The sequence below is a fragment of the Tachysurus vachellii genome, chromosome 26, assembly GCF_030014155.1.
Source record: "Tachysurus vachellii isolate PV-2020 chromosome 26, HZAU_Pvac_v1, whole genome shotgun sequence".
NCBI classification, from domain to species: Eukaryota; Metazoa; Chordata; class Actinopteri; order Siluriformes; family Bagridae; genus Tachysurus; species Tachysurus vachellii.
The window spans coordinates 4,180,790-4,200,408 of record NC_083485.1 but is presented as its reverse complement, the minus strand read 5'-3'; the positions used below and the strand labels follow the sequence as shown (position 1 = coordinate 4,200,408).

Below are 19,619 nucleotides of genomic sequence, written 5' to 3'. Positions count from 1 at the left end.
GTTGCAATCCTATTCTAGCTTAAACATTCTATGAAAAGCAGTGGGTTCTTGTGGGAGGTATGGTCTGTGTTGAGGAAGAGCAACAGGAAGCTTCTTTTTTATTTTTGACAACAAAAGTCAGTCCTGTGACACGCTCTTCAATCAGTCGGTCTCAACCGTTTACCTGGTCATGGAAAATTTATGATCCAAGAAGAAGGTAAATTTAACTGCTGTAAAATTAATTTCTTAAAATAGTACTTTTGCTAAATGTACATGACTGTTATAAGACACATAGGACTTTTTTTTAAACTCTAAGTAAAACAGAATATGGGTGCTTGTATAAGTAGCTGTTCTTAAGTTCCTAAATAGTTCTACTTGGATCTATTTGTAATAGAGTTAATGGGTTAAATGTTCTATCAGAACGACCGCTGAACAACAGCATTTATTTAATAGTGGAGCCATTTACAGTGCGGTGGATTGCAGTAAATTTCATTCTAAAATGGATTTTTGTAAATGAAAAAAATTATATACTGTATAGATAGATATATCTATATATTATTTGTAATGAATAGTTAAAACCTTAAAAAAGCTTTAACATATGAAACTACACAATGATAGTAGAAGCATGCATTTATGTAAGGTGCATTTTTGTTAGAATTTGTTTTTGTTAATCATTTTATTGTCTTTATACTTCATCCACTCTTGAATTCAAGTCTGACCTGTTTTAACTTCAACAATATAAAAGGAACCTTTTCGGTTCTATTTGCTGAAAATGAAATTATTAACAAAAAAAAAAAACTGAGTTGATTCTATTTGACTGACAAATAAATCTATTGTGCAAATAAATATTTTTTCCTGCTGTATCAGACAGGATGTTGTGTGTTACGGATAAAGTATGACTTGACATTTTTTGGGCCTTTGAAACAAAGATAAAGCTGAGATGCTGAAGCCTGGTCTTCATGTCTACAGGAGCTGTTTAAAACAGAAAAGCTATTCAGAAAAGACAAGTATGATGGTTTTTCTCACAGGAAACAGATTGGTTGACAAATGAGCCACAGCAAAGAGTGCACATGTTGAGCTGCAGAAAGAGGAACTAATACAAAGAGGATAATTATAGCTACATGTCCATGAAACTTAACAAACCAACTGCATAAAAGTATTAATAGTGTTTGTTTGTTGTGTTTTTTGAACACCAAGAAAGATACATTGTGGATTTGTGTGTGTGTGTGTGTTTTATCTCCAGGATGGAATTTCAGAAATTTCTTTTGCTAATATTAGTAGGTGTCTTCTCATCGACTTTGGTGATAGTGATTGTATTCATCATCATCAACATGTGCGTAAGAGGGAAAGGTAAATGCAAGAGTCTTTTCATTTGACAACAACAACAAACAACAACAACAACAACAAAAAAACATCTGTCGTCTGTGATATGGTGTCAATAGGTACTTGTTTTAACATTGCGGATGGTGTCTTCAGTGTTAGGGTTTTGTAGCAATAGGTAAGTTCACTGTTTTAGCTAACATGAATTCTCTGTTGTCTTTAAGTCAGAGAAAAAAATATTGTTGTTATACCGGAAGTGAAAACAGTATTGTTTTGTTTTTTTAAATAGTACAACGCAGGGAAGTTATAGGAAAATAAGCAGACCTCAACCTTTCACAAATTAATTAGTATTATTTTGCTTTTTTCAGCTGAAAAATATGTTGCAACATCCGAGAATCACACGAAGTCAAGCTTTGAAATGTAAGTACATTAAGTACATTAAATGTAAGTACATTAAGTACATTAAATGTAAGTACATTAAGTACATTAAATGTAAGTACATTAAGTATGTAAGTGCTGTTAAGCTGCTGTAAACCTCACCAGCTAACTTGCTACTCTTAAAAAGTGATGAAGATCTCATAAGACCAAAGACATATTTCCATTGCAGGAGCAACTATTTCAAGCTGAATGGTCAGGAAGATATTCGACCTCCATTGCCTTCAAGAGATCAATTTGATACAGAGTCCAGTAAGGATAAGAATTTGCCTGCTTTTTTCTTTGTCATTCATTTTATTTTATGTTATTAAGTCATATTGAGGACAAGAATGCTTTAACATTAATAAAATACACTAGTCAGGTGTAAAAGATGTGATTAAGAGACTAACACATGCTTTCGATAACCATTCATCAAGAAAAGTTATTATTCTATTATTAAGTATTTTTTTTTTTTTTTTTTTTAAAAGAGAAAAAGAACATGCTGCCGAAAGAACAGAAATCTGAGGCCGCAGCAGGCACATGCTCACTGAAACTAAGTAGCTGAAGGAAAATAAAAATTCAGTAGCCTCAAACGTGATAGCCACAGATTCCCGTTCCCACCTAACAGGAGTGGAAGCCGATGTGATCCTCTGCTGTAGTCCATCTCCTCAGTTTTCGACATGTTGTGTGTTGCTTTTTTGCTTACCATGGTTGTAAAGACTGCAGTTGTCTGATCTGCTCTTACTTCTTTTTTGCTTTTTGCACCATTCTGTGTAAAAACTAGAGACTGTTGTGTGTAAAAAAAAAAAAAAATCAGAGGAAATCAGCAGTTTTTGAAATACATAAACCAGGCATTTTTATCAGAATCAAAGTCATAGAGATCACACTTTCTTCTGCTCTGGGGTACTGGTTGGTATTCCTATTAAAGTGGTCCGCCCATCTAGCTCATGTCCCACTCCCACAAACCTCAGACACATATGGAAGAAAGAGGGAATAAACAAACAAACAAACAAACAAACAAAAAATAAATAAAGTTACACAAAATTAATTTTCCATGTACTGCCAATGAAATTTTTTTTTTCCAAATTTCACTTAATTATTTTTTGTAATTGAGATTTATGACTGGCATGTAAAGGATGTGATATATATATATATATTTTTTTTTTAATTTGTATTTAAGCATTTTGTTTAGAAAGATTTAAATGTTGCTCAGTCACATGTAAAAGTTTCTAAAAAGACACTTCTTTATATTTGCATTTCAGTAAATGAGCATATATTTGGGTCTTTCCTGCCACTCTCATATAGATCCTGATTTACTACCCTGTTTTGGTATCACTTCTTTTTTTTAATCTTCCATTTTGTTTATTCTGTCATTCTCATGTTCCTCTCTGCACTCTCACTCTCAGACATTGTTTGAAATAAAGAAAAATGCACAAGTATAAGTGTAGATTAAATCACCTTTAGAAATATTAAATATTCAGAAATAATCATGATTACTGTATTATTGTGCTTGTTTGCCAGTGAGCAATAGTTATGAGGAGATGCCTGAAATCCCTATGGTCGCAGTTGAAACTTCCTCTTTACAGAACCCTGTTCACAGCCCTGTCCCTCAGACCCACACCAACCTTCTGGACACCAAAAGCGTCTCAGAAAGCTACGATGATGTAGACGAACTTCAAAGGGGTGAGGCTGAATGACATTGTAAAATGACCTTTGTGGGTTTTTTATGATCCAAGAATAACCTTGTTCTCATCTCGTGTTCTAGTAGTGTTTTACGAAATCCAACCACCTCCAACTGTCTTGACTCAGAAGTCAGTTATGTCACACTAGTGATGCTCTTGTCTTTGGTAAAAGGATAAGAGATTAAAATATTTCAATATTTTTCCCTGTACGGAGAAATGATGTACAGATAGCATGTTTACTTAAACTTCTTTTGAGGGAGTTAAGAGCAGTTAAGGGCAGTTGTTGATCTATATCAAGACTTATTCATAAATACGACCGTTACAAACTAACCAAAGAGGTCTTAGGATTGGACACAAAAGAGAAAGTCTTAATAAAGGTGTTCTTGTGTAATTTTCCTCCAACTTTTCAAATATGCAGCTGTATTGTGTAATGTAGACAAAACCAATCAGGTTACACAACCACAACCACAAATGTGTCATCAAATTGACAAAATAAACAAACAAATAAATAAACAATTCTAAACAATTCTACAGATCAATTCTAGAGCTTACTTTAAAGAAGAATTAAAGAAAAAATGTGTGTTAAAAATACCTTGATGTCTTGATACCTTTTAACTCAAAGGTAGTCAGAATGAGTTTCTGTGGTAAGCCAACATACAATTTAGTGATTTTTTAAGTATACACCACACATAAGAACAGACATTTTAATGTGTGGTATCTTCTCAGTCGCTCATTCCCTTACAAAAACCTATGGTGGGCAATTAATGATAATGTTTTTAGGTCTATACTGCCATCTACCTTTTGTTGTTAGAGCCAAAACGCAATTAAACCGAACTTTTTAATGAATTATTTTTTAAAGACGACAACCGACAAATTGTGCTGAAAGACAAAATGGCTGCGTCGTGTAAACGCATAAAATATACAAATATAGCAAAAGCAATTTGAGGAATAAATTATAGAAGAAAACTTTCCTGAGTCAAATAATTATTGGTATATTTTGTGTGTTTCAATCTCCACTTATGATAACAGCCATTAGCTCATGTGTTTTGAATACATTTACGAAAATCATGCTAATCATAAAATCATGCTAATCATGAACTACAGCTACGGCTGCTAAATGAACACGGTGGAAGTGTATGGACTTTTTTTTTTTTTTACGTTTGCTTTGTTTGTTCATTATTAATTTGTTATAAATACTGGCCTTGGCTTTAAAAAGTGAAGTGGCTTTTAGTTTTAGCCCCTACAAAGAACAGTGTGAAAAATATAGCTTTAAAAAGAGGAGAGAATTCTCAAGATTACGATCCACAGCTCTAAAGCAACTCATTTTCTGTTTATATCTCTATTTAGTGTACAGACACCAGCGAAAAGCACATATGGGTCTATGAAATAATCATGATTACTGTCTATTATTGTGCTTGTTTTCCAGTGAATAGTTATGAGGACATGCCTGAAATCCCTATGGTCGCAGTTGAAACGTCTTCGTTACAGAACCCTGTTCACAGCCCTGTCCCTCAGACCCACACCAACCTTCTGGACAACACAAGCTTCTCAGAAAGCTACGATGATATAGACGAACTTCAAAGGGGTGAGGCTGAATGACATTGTAAAATGACCATTGTGGGTTTTTTATGATCCAAGAATAACCTTGTTCTCATCCTGTGTTCTAGTAGTGTTTTATGAAATCCAACCACCTCCAACTGTCTTGACTCAGAAGTCAGTTATGTCACACTAGTGATGCTCTTGTCTTTGGTAAAAGGATAAGAGATTAAAATATTTCGATATTTTTCCCTGTACGGAGAAATGATGTACAGATAGCATGTTTACTTAAACTTCTTTTGAGGGCGTTAAGAGCAGTTAAGGGCAGTTGTTGATCTATATCAAGACTTATTCATAAATACGACCGTTACAAACTAACTAAAGAGGTCTTAGGATTGGACACAAAAGAGAAAGTCTTAATAAAGGTGTTCTTGTGTAATTTTCCTCCAACTTTTCAAATATGCAGCTGTATTGTGTAATGTAGACAAAACCAATCAGGTTACACAACCACAACCACAAATGTGTCATCAAATTGACAAAATAAACAAACAAATAAATAAACAATTCTAATCAATTCTACAGATCAATTCTAGAGCTTACTTTAAAGAAGAATTAAAGAAAAAATGTGTGTTAAAAATACCTTGATGTCTTGATACCTTTTAACTCAAAGGTAGTCAGAATGAGTTTCTGTGGTAAGCCAACATACAATTTAGTGATTTTTTAAGTATACACCACACATAAGCACAGACATTTTAATGTGTGGTATCTTCTCAGTCGCTCATTCCCTTACAAAAACCTATGGTGGGCAATTAATGATAATGTTTTTAGGTCTATACTGCCATCTACCTTTTGTTGTTAGAGCCAAAACGCAATTAAACCGAACTTTTTAATGAATTATTTTTTAAAGACGACAACCGACAAATTGTGCTGAAAGACAAAATGGCTGCGTCGTGTAAACGCATAAAATATACAAATTTAGCAAAAGCAATTTGAAGAATAAATTATAGAAGAAAACTTTCCTGAGTCAAATAATTATTGGTATATTTTGTGTGTTTCAATCTCCACTTATGATAACAGCCATTAGCTCATGTGTTTTGAATACATTTACGAAAATCATGCTAATCATAAAATCATGCTAATCATGAACTACAGCTACGGCTGCTAAATGAACACGGTGGAAGTGTATGGACTTTTTTTTTTTTTACGTTTGCTTTGTTTGTTCATTATTAATTTGTTATAAATACTGGCCTTGGCTTTAAAAAGTGAAGTGGCTTTTAGTTTTAGCCCCTACAAAGAACAGTGTGAAAAATATAGCTTTAAAAAGAGGAGAGAATTCTCAAGATTACGATCCACAGCTCTAAAGCAACTCATTTTCTGTTTATATCTCTATTTAGTGTACAGACACCAGCGAAAAGCACATATGGGTCTATGAAATAATCATGATTACTGTCTATTATTGTGCTTGTTTTCCAGTGAATAGTTATGAGGACATGGCTGAAATCCCTATGGTCGCAGTTGAAACGTCTTCGTTACAGAACCCTGTTCACAGCCCTGTCCCTCAGACCCACACCAACCTTCTGGACAACACAAGCTTCTCAGAAAGCTACGATGATATAGACGAACTTCAAAGGGGTGAGGCTGAATGACATTGTAAAATGACCATTGTGGGTTTTTTATGATCCAAGAATAACCTTGTTCTCATCCTGTGTTCTAGTAGTGTTTTATGAAATCCAACCACCTCCAACTGTCTTGACTCAGAAATCAGTTATGTCACACTAGTGATGCTCTTGTCTTTGGTAAAAGGATAAGAGATTAAAATATTTCGATATTTTTCCCTGAATAGAGAAATGAACAGATAGCATGTTTACTTAAACTTCTTTTGAGGGCGTTAAGAGCAGTTAAGGGCAGTTGTTGATCTATATCAAGACTTATTCATAAATACAACCATTACAATCTAACTAAAGAGGTCTTAGGATTAGACACAAAAGAGAAAGTCTTAATAAAGGTGTTCTTGTGTAATTTTCCTCCAACTTTTCAAATATGCAGCTGTATTGTGTAATGTAGACAAAACCAATCAGGTTACACAACCACAACCACAAATTTGTCATCAAATTGACAAATAAATAAACAAATAAATAAATAATTCTAATCAATTCTACAGATCAATTCTAGAGCTTACTTTTAAGAAGAATTAAAGAAAAAAATATGTGTTAAAAATACCTTGATGTCTTGATACCTTTTAACAAAGGTAGTCAGAATGAGTTTCTGTGGTAAGCCAACATACAATTTAGTGATTTTTAAAGATTACACCACACATAAACACAGCCATTTTAATGTATGTTATCTTCTCATTCGCTCATTCCCTTCCAAAAACCTATGATGGACAATTAATGATAATGTTTTTAGTTCTTTACTGCCCCCTACCTTTCGTTTTTAGAGCCAAAACGCAATTAAACTTAATTTTTTAATGAATTATTTTTAAAAGTCGACAACTGACAAATTGTGCTGAAAGACAAAATGGCTGCGTCGTGTAAACGCACGAAATATACAAATTTAGCAAAAGCAATCTGAAGCTTAAATTGTAGAATAAAACTTTCCTGAGTCAAATAATTATTAATATAGGTTGTTTGTTTCAATCTCTGCTTCTGATAACAGCCATTAGCTCGTGTGTTTTGAATACATTTAGGGAAATCATGCTAATCATAAAATCATGCTAATCATAAAATAATGCTAATCATGAAATCATGCTAATTATGTACTACAGCTACGGCTGCTAAATGAACACGGTGGAAGTGTATGGACTTTTCTTTTACGTTTGCTTTGTTTGTTCATTATTAATTTGTTATAAATACTGGCTTTGGCTTTAAAAAGTGAAGTGGCTTTTACTTTTAGCCCCTACAAAGAGCAGTGTGAAAAATATAGCTTTAAAAAGAGGAGAGAATTCTCATGATTACAATCCTCAGCTCTAAAGTACACACCAAGCAACTCATTTTTCTGTTTATATCTCTATTTAGCGTACCAGCGAAAAGCACATATGGGTCTAATAAAATAATCATGATTACTGTCTATTATTGTGCTTGTTTTCCAGTGAATAGTTATGAGGACATGCCTGAAATCCCTGTGGTCGCAGTTGAAACTTCTTCGTTACAGAACCCTGTTCACAGCCCTGTCCCTCAGACCCACACCAACCTTCTGGACAACACAAGCATCTCAGAAAGCTACGATGATGTAGACAAACTTCAAATGGGTGAGCTATATTGTGTAATGTAGACAAAACCAATCAGGTTACACAACCACAACTCTGTCATCAAATTGACTAAATAAATAAATAAATTCTACAGATCAATTCTAGAGCTTACTTTACTCTATTTAGTGTACAGATACCAGCGAAAAGTACATATGGGTCTGATGGTCATGTGTTCACAAACCTTTGGCTATAACAGTACACAGAGTAGATGTTCTTTAGTACGACAAATGCTGCAAATTTTGAAGATTTAGTGTAAATTCTGAAGATTCAGTAAAAACAATCACACTGGTGAAAAGAACTTTTTTTGAGAATTGCTATGAACTTTGCAGCAGACTGAATCACTTTTTAAATTACGCTAAATGCAATCCCCTGCTGATTGAATTATTATTATTATTATTATTATTATTATTATTATTATTATTATTATTAAAGAGATCTAACAACTTAATTGCAATGGAATAAAGGTTTTTCTTTTCCATGACTTCCATTTTTTCTGATCGACACTAATGGAAAGTAATACAGTAATCAGGAGTTTTGATTGCATTTTGTTGATTTCAGACAAATCTTCACCATAGAAAATAAGCTTCATATGACTACAGTCGATCTGGTCAAAGTTGATGTTTACTCACATGCTTCTTTTTTGCAGTACGAGGCAGCTCCGTTGCATCGTTTCCTGATTACCTGGATGTGCATCCACCTCCTTTTCTGAATGGATCAGACAACGGATCAAACAATGTGTCAGAAAACTACGACGATATCGATCAGCTCCAATGCGACAGCGAAGACTATGATGATGTGGGATAAAAGTTTCATCTTTCCTGCCCGTTTGTGAAGAAAAGACCAAATAATATTCAGTACAATAAATTTGTTCAGAGGATCTGCACAGAACTTTGGAGCTCTGTTCAATTTAGCACTTTGTTTTGTTTCCTGAGTATGGTGATGTCTCTTTTGCAAAGAGAGTTAATATTTTCTTTTGTTATTAGAACCTGTTAGAATTTTAAGATTTTATTTTGATGAACTGATGACAAAAATAATTTATAAACATTTATATTTTTAAACAGTTTTTAATCAACTGCTTGTCATATAATCTACTCATTTCCCGCACACCACCCAAATCAACCAAGTAGAACGCTCACTATTTCCTGTCTGCAAGTCAATAGTACTTTGGTATCAACTGTTTAACAGAAAGATGCATTTAAATGCTTTACTCCAGTACTATATTCAAGCTCCATATTCACACATCACAGGGTTTTGGTGAAAATAAAACTTCTCCTGATTGCATTCTTTAGTGTGAACAAGCTTGAGTCGTGAAAAAAATACACTTTTAGTCATTGTGGTAAGACTATAATTATTTATTTGTTCCAAATAATGAAAGTTCACATGCTGTTTAGATACAAGTGATCTAAAATGATTTGTATACCTTAGTTAGCAGTAGGTTGGTAGCTGAAAGGGTCGTCCAGTATATTGAATATTTATGAATAAGAAAAGTCTACCTAGCTAGCTAATATTGATGTAACACTTAGTTAATTAGTTAGTAATTTGTAGGTTCCAAAGTTATACATATCTGAAGATTCTAAATGTATTTTTTACTGAACCTTTAACCACTGTAACCATTGATTTTATTACATTTATAGCATTTGGGAGATGCCCTTATATCTTACATATTAGACTTAGAATAGACTTACATCTGTTTCATTTCTACAACTAAGCGGTTAAGGGTTAAGATCTTGGAATTTAAACTCATAACCTTCCAATCAGTAACCCAACACCTTAACTACTGAGGCATAACCTGTAACTTTCACAATTTTAACCGGTTTAAGTAGAATAATGGCATAATGTTAGCAAGCAAGTACAGTGCCTTCTGGAACACTATAAGCCATGATTTGAAAGATGTATGACATTAAATGCTGTTCCCCAGAAGCAAAGCAAGGAGGGTATTAGTCAGAGAACCAGGCAAGAGGCCAACGGGTAACCCTGAAGGATATTAAAAGATCCACAGCTCAGATGAGAGAAGATATTCAGAGGCTTACCATAGCCTGGAGACTCCAAACATCTGGATGTTATGCCAGAGTGGTGAGACTCATTAAATCCTGTATGCGCCAATGCTGTTTTGGAGAATTAGCAGACATGAGGGAGAAGGTTCTCTGGTCTGAATTGGGTAAAACGGAATATTTTGGCCTTAGTATAAAGAGCTAGAAACTCAGCACTGTGCATAACCCTGAGAACAGCATTTGCACTGTGATGCATGGTAGAATCATATTGCGCATTACACTCTGATGCTTGGTTGATGGTCTTTGATTGAACTAGTTTTCTGAATCTGAAAATACAACCCCTGGCAAAAAGTATGGAATCACCCCTCTCAGAAAATGTTCATTCAAATGTTTAATTGTGTAGAAAAAAAACACAAGCACATATATGCCACAAAACAAATTTCACTCAACAATCCAAACTTCTGGCTGTATAAAACACTTTAAAAAAAAAACAAAGAAAGATAACTATAGTCAATTACAACTGTTTTTACAGATCAAACAGAGGAAAGAAATATGGAATCACACAAATCTGAGGAAAATTATATGGAATCACCATGCACTTTGCATTTCTAAAACAAACACCTGTATCTGAATACAACTGCTAATTAGTCTGCAGTTAAAAAAGAGTGCATTAGTGATGTGTTGAACCAAGATGATTGACATAACTCATGGCTCCAACACGAGAGATGTCAGTTGAAACAAAGGAGGGGATTATCAAACTTCTCGAAGAAGGTAAATCTTCACGGAATGTTGCAAAAGATGTTGGTTGTTCCCAGTCAGCTGTGTCTAAAATCTGGACCAAGTACAAATCAAATGGAAAGGTTGTAAAAGGGAAGTGTACTGGTAGACCAAGAAAGACATCAAAGCGCCAAGACAGAAAACTTAAAGCAATATAGCTTGAAAACAGAAAATGCACAACAAAACAAATGGGCAGAAAGTGGAGTCAATGTCTGTGACCGGACTGTAAGAAATCGCCTAAAAGAAATGTGATTTACATACTGTACAGAAAAGCCAAACGAAAACCATCATTAACATCTAAACAGAAAAAAACAAGGTTTCAGTGGGCTAAAGAAAGACAATCTTGGACTGTGGATGACTGGATGAGAGTTATATTCGGTGATGAATCACGAGTCTGCATTGGGAAGGGTGATGATGCTGGAACTTTTGTTTGGTGCCGTTCCAATGAAATTTATAAAGACAACTGCCTGAAGAAAACATGCAAATTTCCACAATCATTAATGATATTTGGTTGTATGTCAGGTAAAGGTATGGGAGAGATGACAGTCATTACATCTTCTATAAATGCACAAGTTTATGTTGAGATTTTGGACACTTTTCTTATTCCATCAATTGAAAGGATGTTTGGTGATGGTAGCATCATTTTTCAGGATGATAATGCATCGTGTCATAGGGCAAAATCTGTGAAAACATTCCTACAGGAAAGACATATAATGTCAATGGCATGGCCTGCAAATAGTCCGGACCTCAATCCAATTGAAAATCTGTGGTGGAAATTAAAGAAAATGGTCCACGACAAGGCTCCAACCTGCAAAGCTGATCTGGCAACTGCAATAAGACAAAGCTGGAGACAGATTGATGAAGTATACTGTTTGTCATTAGTTAAATCCAGGCCTCAGAGAATTCAAGCTGTTATAAAAGCCAGAGGTGGTGCAACAAAGTACTAGTAGTGTTTTTATTTGGTGATTCCATATAATTTTCCTCAGATTTGTGTGATTCCATATTTCTTTCCTCTGTTTGATCTGTAAAAACAGTTGTAATTGACTATAGTTATCTTTCTTTGTTTTGTTTTTTTAAAGTGTTTTATACAGCCAGAAGTTTGGATTGTTGAGTGAAATTTGTTTTGTGGCATATATGTGCTTGTTTTTTTTCTACACAATTAAACATTTTAATGAACATCTTCTGAGAGGGATGATTCCATACTTTTTGCCAGCGGTTGTGTTATCTGTAAACTTTATTTATTTTATTTTTTTTTTACCAGATGTTGTTGGTTTTACTTAAAAAAAAAAAAAAAACAGTATTTTTCCACCCTCAATTTAAAATAATGCCAATTCCAAAAAAAAAAAAATCATGCATATGTACAAACGCTGTAAAGATGTCAATCCGCATAAATCTGTAGATTCCATTTTTAAAAAATTACGACCCAATTTCTTAGTATACAAATGCACAGCAGGATGCAAATCCACATATTTAATCTTAGCAACAGTGTATTTTCTCAAGGTTAATAATTTCAGCTGCATAATGTGAACTCTATAGCAGAAGAAGCTGATGTGATGGTTACTCTGTTCTCTAAAAAAAGAAATGAAACTAGTTTCACTGCACACTGAACCACCTGCCGCTATTTAATCAGGGTCTTTATTGCATTTTTTCCCCTGTATGTAGGAGACTAAATACAAAATAAAGCAAATATGACTTTTTTAAAGTTGTTTGTGAACCAGTTTTTCTTAATAATTATTATTTTCCTGAATCATCTGATCGCATTAGAGATTATTATTTTTTTTTAGATATTCAGCCAGAAAGATCATTCAACCAACAGTTAAAGATACTTGCATGTTTTATATACATTTATTTTGTAAAAAAAAAAAAAAAAAAAAGAAAACTTAAAATACATTTTCTCTGACTTCAGTCAATCCAGCGTTTTTGTTTGCAGTGGCTCCACATTAGTGATCACTGTTGCACAACACGATGGGAAAAAGAAAAAAAACAAACAAACTCCAAGAGCAACAGTGCTGAAACATCCCGTACTGTCTCAAACCCACACCCGCAGTTAGTCCGAGTGTCAGTTTGGGTCTTGCAAACAGCTTGGAGGGGGAACAAAAAGTACCCACAAGAACAACGCAGGCCTTACTCAGGTCGAGCAAATCGAGTTTTTCCCGGTCTTTTCTTACAGCACAAGAGAATATAAGTAGGAGTCCATGGAGGAGGGCTTTAAGTGGCCACGTTTACGTTTAACCCCCCAGACGCTGGCCCTCGCCCCAGGGAAAACCCCCTGGGCGTTCCTCAGGGAGGGGGTTGTAGTTGGGATCTTCCTCTGGTGTGTCAAACAGCATTTTACTGCGGAGAGAATACAGAGTCAGAAACGCATAATAGATCTCGTTAAGATGAATTCTTGATTCTGATTGGCTGGAAGGTGTTAAGATTTCTAGCAGATTATTTCTAACTATAGTTCCAGCTGGAAGTCAGATCACAGGATATGATCATATACAAATATTCTATTATGTCTATAGTGCAGAAATTGTGCAATTGCTGATACATTGATTGGATAAAGGTGTATACTGGACATGTGTGGTCTCCTGTGTCGGCATTTTGTAACAGTTAGTGTGACACTGTTCATTCATTATTAAAAAAAAGTTTCATAAGAAGAATAAAACATTTTTAAACGTACAGAAAGGACGGAGTTCTTAGCCATCTGCTTCCACCAGGTTGGTTGGGAAATACATCCTCCAGGAAGAAATACACATGCCCTACTGCAATTCCTGCAAAGAAAAAAGGCAGATAATCCAAGCTAGCTCATGAAGCATAAGCAATGTTTGATATTATCTTTGCTTCAACAGCAGTTTAAATAGCTAATTTGAACATGTACCTAAAAGGTCCACGATGATGGAGTTGCCCAGCAACAGGGAAAATCCCATAAGGACCCATGGCAGAAAAGGGGCTTGGAAGTTGAGCAGTCCGAAGAAATTCATGCGCACGTTGGGGTTACGTCTGCTCCACACGTACACGAGCATGATCGTGAACGCCTGGCCCAGGAACACAAGACTCACAAACATGCCAAATATCTATGTGTGTATTAAGGGCAAAATATTAAATACCCGAGTTCCCAACTTTCACTTTCACAGCAAGGAAGAGAACTGTTTTAATGGTGAAATGAGGAATGAAACACACCAGGATATGCTGCTGGGGAAAAACCATCAATAACTCAATTCTATATTAGAGTGACTACTGTCACCACCCTGAAGCTGACATCCCAAAATGTGTCAATCCCGTTTATGCCACATTAATTTGGCAGAATTACATACAATCAAGGATACAGTCATGAGAAGGCCACCAAACAGGAACATGAACACAAAGTCAGCGGTTCTGCCTCGAAACGAGCCCTCCTCCAGCATTCGACAGTAGCGGTATCTGTGATTATCAAGTTAAGGACTTTGAGACCATTCATCCTATCCTGCATACATATTCCCAGTAGCAAAAGACAAAAGTCAACACGTGGTGACGAAGGATACAAAAATATCATGTTGAACAAGAAGTTGAAGCCGACCGGGCCGAAGAACAGGAAGTTGGTCACAAGCCGCCATATCTGTAAAAGGCCGCGTGTTTCATGTCACATTATTTGACGCTGATTTCTGAAAGAGTGAAATATCTGAATAAAACCAGACACTCACCTGGTAGTGCTTTAATATCAACTCAGGATTGAAGTACAACTGGAAAGGTGTAATGAGCTCTAGTTGCTGTAGGGATTAGACATGACAAAAGAGATGGATAGTAAACAAAACCGACATATTGATTTAGATAAACAACTAAACAGCAACATGTGGAAATTTCAGGTCTTTGTACTTGGCAACTTCCACAACATATACATATATATATGTGTGTGTGTGTGTGTGTGTGTGTGTAAATGGTTAATAAATACTAGGAACGCAATAGAAGTCTTGGTGGTTTGTCAGGTGCCAGTTTGTGGTTGTTTATTTTTTTTCTAACAGGAGGTGAGGAAGTGTTTTATTTCACATCTACTACAAGTGTTCTGGGGAGTGAAAGATAAAAGACTCTCTGTGTGAAATTATATGAAATGAAATAGACAAAACACGAAAGACTTTTTAAATATTAAAAAAGAAAAGAAACTTAAAACAGATCTCTGTAGTGGATTTAACACTCAGTTAAACTGTCTTACTGACTCGTGCTGAGTTTCAGCTGAACTTTTTCACTCTTAAATGTAACGTCATGATATTATAAAGATTGTTATAAGACTGTTATAAGATCCATGCACCTCCTCCTGCTGCTGTCACGTCGTCGTGTCTGTAGTCTGAGCTATTTGAGACTCTCCACGTTAAAACTCACAGCTGTTAGCTAACCGCTAAACTAACCGCTAAGCTAACAAGCTAAGCTAAGCTAACTAGCTAATTAGCAAAACTCACTCACTACTTCCTTTGAAATGTCAGATATCAGACGTATCGTGTGTTTTACTCACAACTGCCGCTGTAGTGAGCACGCAGGCGGTCGTGTACGTCCTTGTAACCACTGGAATCTGTAAATATTCTTGCTGGAATGTTTGGTAAGCCATTTTTGTTTTTTGGCCTGACGACTGTTACACTTCCGGTATCTCTTGACACGTCGTTAGAGAGACATGCAAATGAAGAGGGTGGGGTTTAAGATGTTGACATGTCTTATTGGATAGTGAGAGAGAGCGGAGGCACGCGCGTTATTGCGATTGGTCGATTAGATAAGCTTCCGATCGCTAAACGGTTTTTTTTTAAATTGGTTACGTCTCAATCACCTCACTAGCTCTTGTTTATGCTGCCTACAAAGTGTGTAACGTAACGCATAATGCACCCTACGTAGTGCCCTAGATTATAAAATAAGGATGCGTTTGGGATGAAACCAGTCTCAGCTGGCTGGGTTTAAACGTTTAAGTGTCACATTCGGATTCGTTACTGAATAATGTCGTTTTCCTATTGGTACACATATTTAGGGAATTTTTTTTTTCAGGTTTTATATTTTCATTTTCAAATCTATAAATTATTTTGAAACATCATAGAAAGAAAACAAATAAAGGAAAATAAATAAATAAAATAATAACACATCCTGACCGCAAGAGGGCGGCGCAGTGACGTCACTGCGTGCGTCAACACCAAGGACGCGAAGAAAAGCGTTTGGCGCGCGCGCTTTGGAAATGGCGGAGGACCGTGAAGAAAACAGTGAGAAAGTTTTTTTTTATGTTTACGTTTGTTTTCATGGTCGTTTGTGTTTTATTTCACTAATGAGTTTGTTTGTGCTTCAGGAAAGTGTAAATCTCTGTCATGTCGACGTTTTAAAGCGCTTTGTGCGAATATGTGCGTTAAAGTTAAACAGTTGAAGTTAAATAGTAATTAATGTTTTATAAAATAATATTTTTAATTTTATTGACAATATAGTTGAACTTAAAACCAAGTATCAAGATAGGATGCTTATAGTGAGATTTATATACTTAATATCTGGTAATAGGACATAATATGAATATTAAATATAACACATGAATATTAAATATGTTCTCATTTGCATATCACAAAGCATAATATATACATACATACTGTACACTAAGAATATTACATATTTAATAAGAATATTACATCTGAATATTAAATACGTGCTCATTTGCATATTACAAAACTTAATATATACATAAATACAAAATATTAATATTAAATATGAATTAAATATGTGCTCATTTGCATATTGCAAAACACAATTTAAAATATAGTGTGTTTTAGTTATATTTGGGATTACATTGAATGGTCAGACTGGAATGTTTAAGAAAATGTTTTTATTGTATATTTGTGTAAAAAAAAAAGTCAAAACTGTCATCAAAAGCTAAGTAGTTTGTCTTCTGGCTTGAAACAAAGCCTCATATAACAAAATAAAGTAGACGAAACAATTTATGATTCTGCGTATAGAGATTTAAAAAGGGCTGTTGATTGTTTTGAAAAATAAAATGACATTTATTCTAGCTAGTTATGTAGCTGACACGCAGGCGAGAACACAGTATATATCAATAATCGTGGAAGTATAAATATTATTAATGGAAATCTTTTTAAATCTGAATCAAAGTCAGCATTTTCTTTTCTGCTGATCCCAGTAACAGATTTCTGAAAAAAGAAATCAATACCTTGATTTTATGAATTGAACAGCATATGATGCATGGACCATTTTCTGAACAGCTGCATTTTCAAAATCAGTGATGAAGAGAATTAAGTTAAAGTTGATCCTTTATTTTCCTGCTCAGTTTCCAAATTCATGTGTTTATTTGTTTTTTTAGATTAAAAAGGTAATTAAATAAAATTGTTTTATTTATTTATTTATTTGTTTATTTTAATAAATTGTTTTATTTATTTATTTATTTGTTTATTTGTAAAAAGATGCAGTTTATTATATTTACTGAGAAATAAGATCTTCCATCTTGAAGACTTTAACGTGGTGGAAAACCTACTGACACTGGAGATGCCATCCATTAACGTTAAATAAAGTTTCACTTTCATATTAATCAACGGATGTACGACTGTAATAAATACTTTAAAATCAATTTCTAATAACTCTTAGATCGTGTAGCTCTTCCTCCATATACTTCCTTTTAAAGCCAAAGTGTTGCAGATTATGTTAAATTGTTAAATGTACATTTCTGGGTTTAATTTTATTTATTTATTTATTTATTTATTACTCTTCATCATTGTGAAGGTTTTCTGAAGTAGATATGATCTAACTAATCAGTGTAATATGATCCACAGTGGGCTCCTCATCATCAGATTCCCTCAAACTGTACGAGGCGCAGTTCTTCGGCTTCACCCCTCAGACCTGCATGATGCGGATGAACAGCGCCTTCCAGGACTGTCTGTACGAGATGCTTGTAGTCGTCGAGTCCGTGTTTGTCCGGAAACTGTCACAGGGAAAAGATCAGCCCGAAGAGCTTTGTATAAAGACTCGAGAGTGCACGCAAAAACTGCTTCAGTTCCTGCAGGAACGCTTCCTGAAGCTGTCGGGTCGCATGGAAGCTCTGTTGGTTAACAGTGTGCTTTCGGTACCCGAAAACGTCCTTCTTCCCGAAGACGATTCGCACCGCAAATACCCAGAGAGCAAAGAACAGCTTTTAAAGCTGGAGGCTTCGATCGCAGAGCTGCAAAAGTCTTACGAGGCAGAGGTGTGCGCAAAACAAGCTCTCCTGGCTGAGCTCACTGAGCAGAAGGAAACACAGGAGCAGCTGGATGAGGTGCTGCAGTGGATCGACGAGCTGCGGTTATCCTGTAGGAAAGAGGGGATGGGAAATATACGGGACAGCTTCCAGAATATGATTGAGACTGTGAACCAGCTGCAGGGTGAGATGGCGAAAATCCAGAAGAAGAGCAAATCCCTGGATGAAGTGTAATACTCCTTTTGTCTTATTCCTTCTTTGATGCACACCAGTTATGCTTGGTTGCTTAAAGATGGTCCATCCACAAGGGGGCAGCAGCACGCAGTCTGGTTATGCCACCTTGTTGACCCGCCAATGTGCTGTTCTCAGCAAGGCGTCGCATCTGAAAGCCTGAGGTTCCTTCTTTGACATTTGAAATGCAGTCACCCCAAATCCTATTGTTTCCACCAAATCTATTGTCTATACCATGCCAAGGCCAAGTTCATGTGTATTCTCATCTTTTTTTTTCCTTCAGTGCAATGAGATCAAACTGAATTTCTTATATGCCCAAGCCTGTGTGCTTTCTTCCTTGTTCTCAGCAGGAGGCCTGTATACCTTATTCAGGGTCTGTCCTTTTACACGGTGCATCGTGCCCCACGATCGTAGACACTGTTATAAGATCTTTTTTATTAAGCACTTTAGCTTTGAACAAAACCTTTCAGAAATGTAATCAGTTGTCAGTTTTCTTTGTCATGTTGTAAACACAATAAAAATCCATGCTTATTTTTACTTTTCTGTTTGATTTTCTGTGTTTAAGTGTTAAATTATCAGTGTCTGCGATTTTTCTAGTATTATGAACACTGAGTATTGGTCAATCTTTTAGTCAAGTTGTGTAATATTTATAGGCTTGTAGACCAAACTAATAATTCCTGTGACAAATAGATTAATGTGCTTTGTTTGTGTGTGCTGACAAACAGCAAAGGAAAGTAGTGACATCCACAAAACACCATTAAAGGCAATTCTCACATAAAGCAGAAACAGAACGGTGAAAGAGCAAAAAATCTTCAGTAGACAGACCAAGACTAATCATCCTTTAAATACAAAAGATAGTCTAATTTATGGTTTATTTGGATTGGGTTCTTTTTTCAAGCTATTGTTATGAAATTTTCCAAAAAATTGAAATAATTGATACTCGACATGATTTGTAAAATTATAAACCTGTCGTAACTCCTCGCCTGTTATACAACTGAAAGGGAAGTAATCGTAGTCCACATTAATGAGTTTGCATATAAGAAATTTCTACAACTTGGGGGCATGCTTTCATAGTCCCAGTGCGTGCAGATCATTACAAGAAGAATTTAGAAGGCGGTATGTTTAACAAGGTCACAAACAAACTCAGTAAATAATACTGCTTAGTTATAGAGTCTGATGAAGAAGAAGAAGAAGGGCTTGGTCTTCACTGTAGACAGAGGAGAGAAAAAGATAGGATGGGTGCAGTAAGGGGTTGGGTGGAGTGAACGACACAACCCCCGAGT

The 19,619-nt window shown here is 35.3% G+C and overlaps 3 protein-coding genes across 3 annotated transcripts; 2 read left to right on the top strand and 1 right to left on the bottom strand.

Moving 5' to 3' along the window:
• The first annotated feature begins 91 nt into the window (after positions 1-91).
• LOC132841256 (uncharacterized) lies at positions 92-9,459 on the top strand. The gene is made up of 9 exons (XM_060863532.1): positions 92-196; positions 1,223-1,329; positions 1,668-1,719; positions 1,907-1,986; positions 3,235-3,396; positions 4,822-4,980; positions 6,405-6,563; positions 8,020-8,178; positions 8,825-9,459. The coding sequence occupies exons 2-9, from the start codon at positions 1,224-1,226 to the stop codon at positions 8,980-8,982; spliced, it is 1,035 nt and encodes a 344-aa protein (XP_060719515.1). The 5' UTR covers positions 92-196; position 1,223; the 3' UTR covers positions 8,983-9,459.
• A 3,103-nt stretch (positions 9,460-12,562) lies between these two features.
• On the bottom strand, positions 12,563-15,548 carry derl2 (derlin 2). Its single transcript, XM_060862988.1, has 7 exons — positions 15,415-15,548; positions 14,612-14,677; positions 14,453-14,526; positions 14,258-14,351; positions 13,810-14,005; positions 13,612-13,702; positions 12,563-13,280 (listed from the first exon to the last, which is right to left on the bottom strand). The coding sequence occupies exons 1-7, from the start codon at positions 15,505-15,507 to the stop codon at positions 13,175-13,177; spliced, it is 720 nt and encodes a 239-aa protein (XP_060718971.1). The 5' UTR covers positions 15,508-15,548; the 3' UTR covers positions 12,563-13,174.
• Positions 15,549-15,985: 437 nt separating this feature from the next.
• Positions 15,986-18,873, top strand: mis12 (MIS12 kinetochore complex component). The gene is made up of 2 exons (XM_060862989.1): positions 15,986-16,141; positions 17,705-18,873. The coding sequence occupies exons 1-2, from the start codon at positions 16,117-16,119 to the stop codon at positions 18,337-18,339; spliced, it is 660 nt and encodes a 219-aa protein (XP_060718972.1). The 5' UTR covers positions 15,986-16,116; the 3' UTR covers positions 18,340-18,873.
• Positions 18,874-19,619: the final 746 nt, after the last annotated feature.

Bases quoted from the DNA above. Each gene is read 5' to 3' on its own strand.
- LOC132841256 (XM_060863532.1), top strand. From the start codon at position 1,224: ATGGAATTTCAGAAATTTCTTTTGCTAATATTAGTAGGTGTCTTCTCA. The intron at 1,987-3,234 runs GTAAGGATAAGA...CTTGTTTGCCAG, and splicing joins TCAATTTGATACAGAGTCCA to TGAGCAATAGTTATGAGGAG. The intron at 4,981-6,404 runs GTGAGGCTGAAT...CTTGTTTTCCAG, and splicing joins TATAGACGAACTTCAAAGGG to TGAATAGTTATGAGGACATG.
- derl2 (XM_060862988.1), bottom strand. From the start codon at position 15,507: ATGGCTTACCAAACATTCCAGCAAGAATATTTACAGATTCCAGTGGTT. The intron at 13,703-13,809 runs GTACATGTTCAA...TTTTCTTTGCAG, and splicing joins CATCATCGTGGACCTTTTAG to GAATTGCAGTAGGGCATGTG. The intron at 13,281-13,611 runs GTACGTTTAAAA...TTCTCTCCGCAG, and splicing joins CTAAGAACTCCGTCCTTTCT to TAAAATGCTGTTTGACACAC.
- mis12 (XM_060862989.1), top strand. From the start codon at position 16,117: ATGGCGGAGGACCGTGAAGAAAACA. The intron at 16,142-17,704 runs GTGAGAAAGTTT...TATGATCCACAG, and splicing joins GGAGGACCGTGAAGAAAACA to TGGGCTCCTCATCATCAGAT.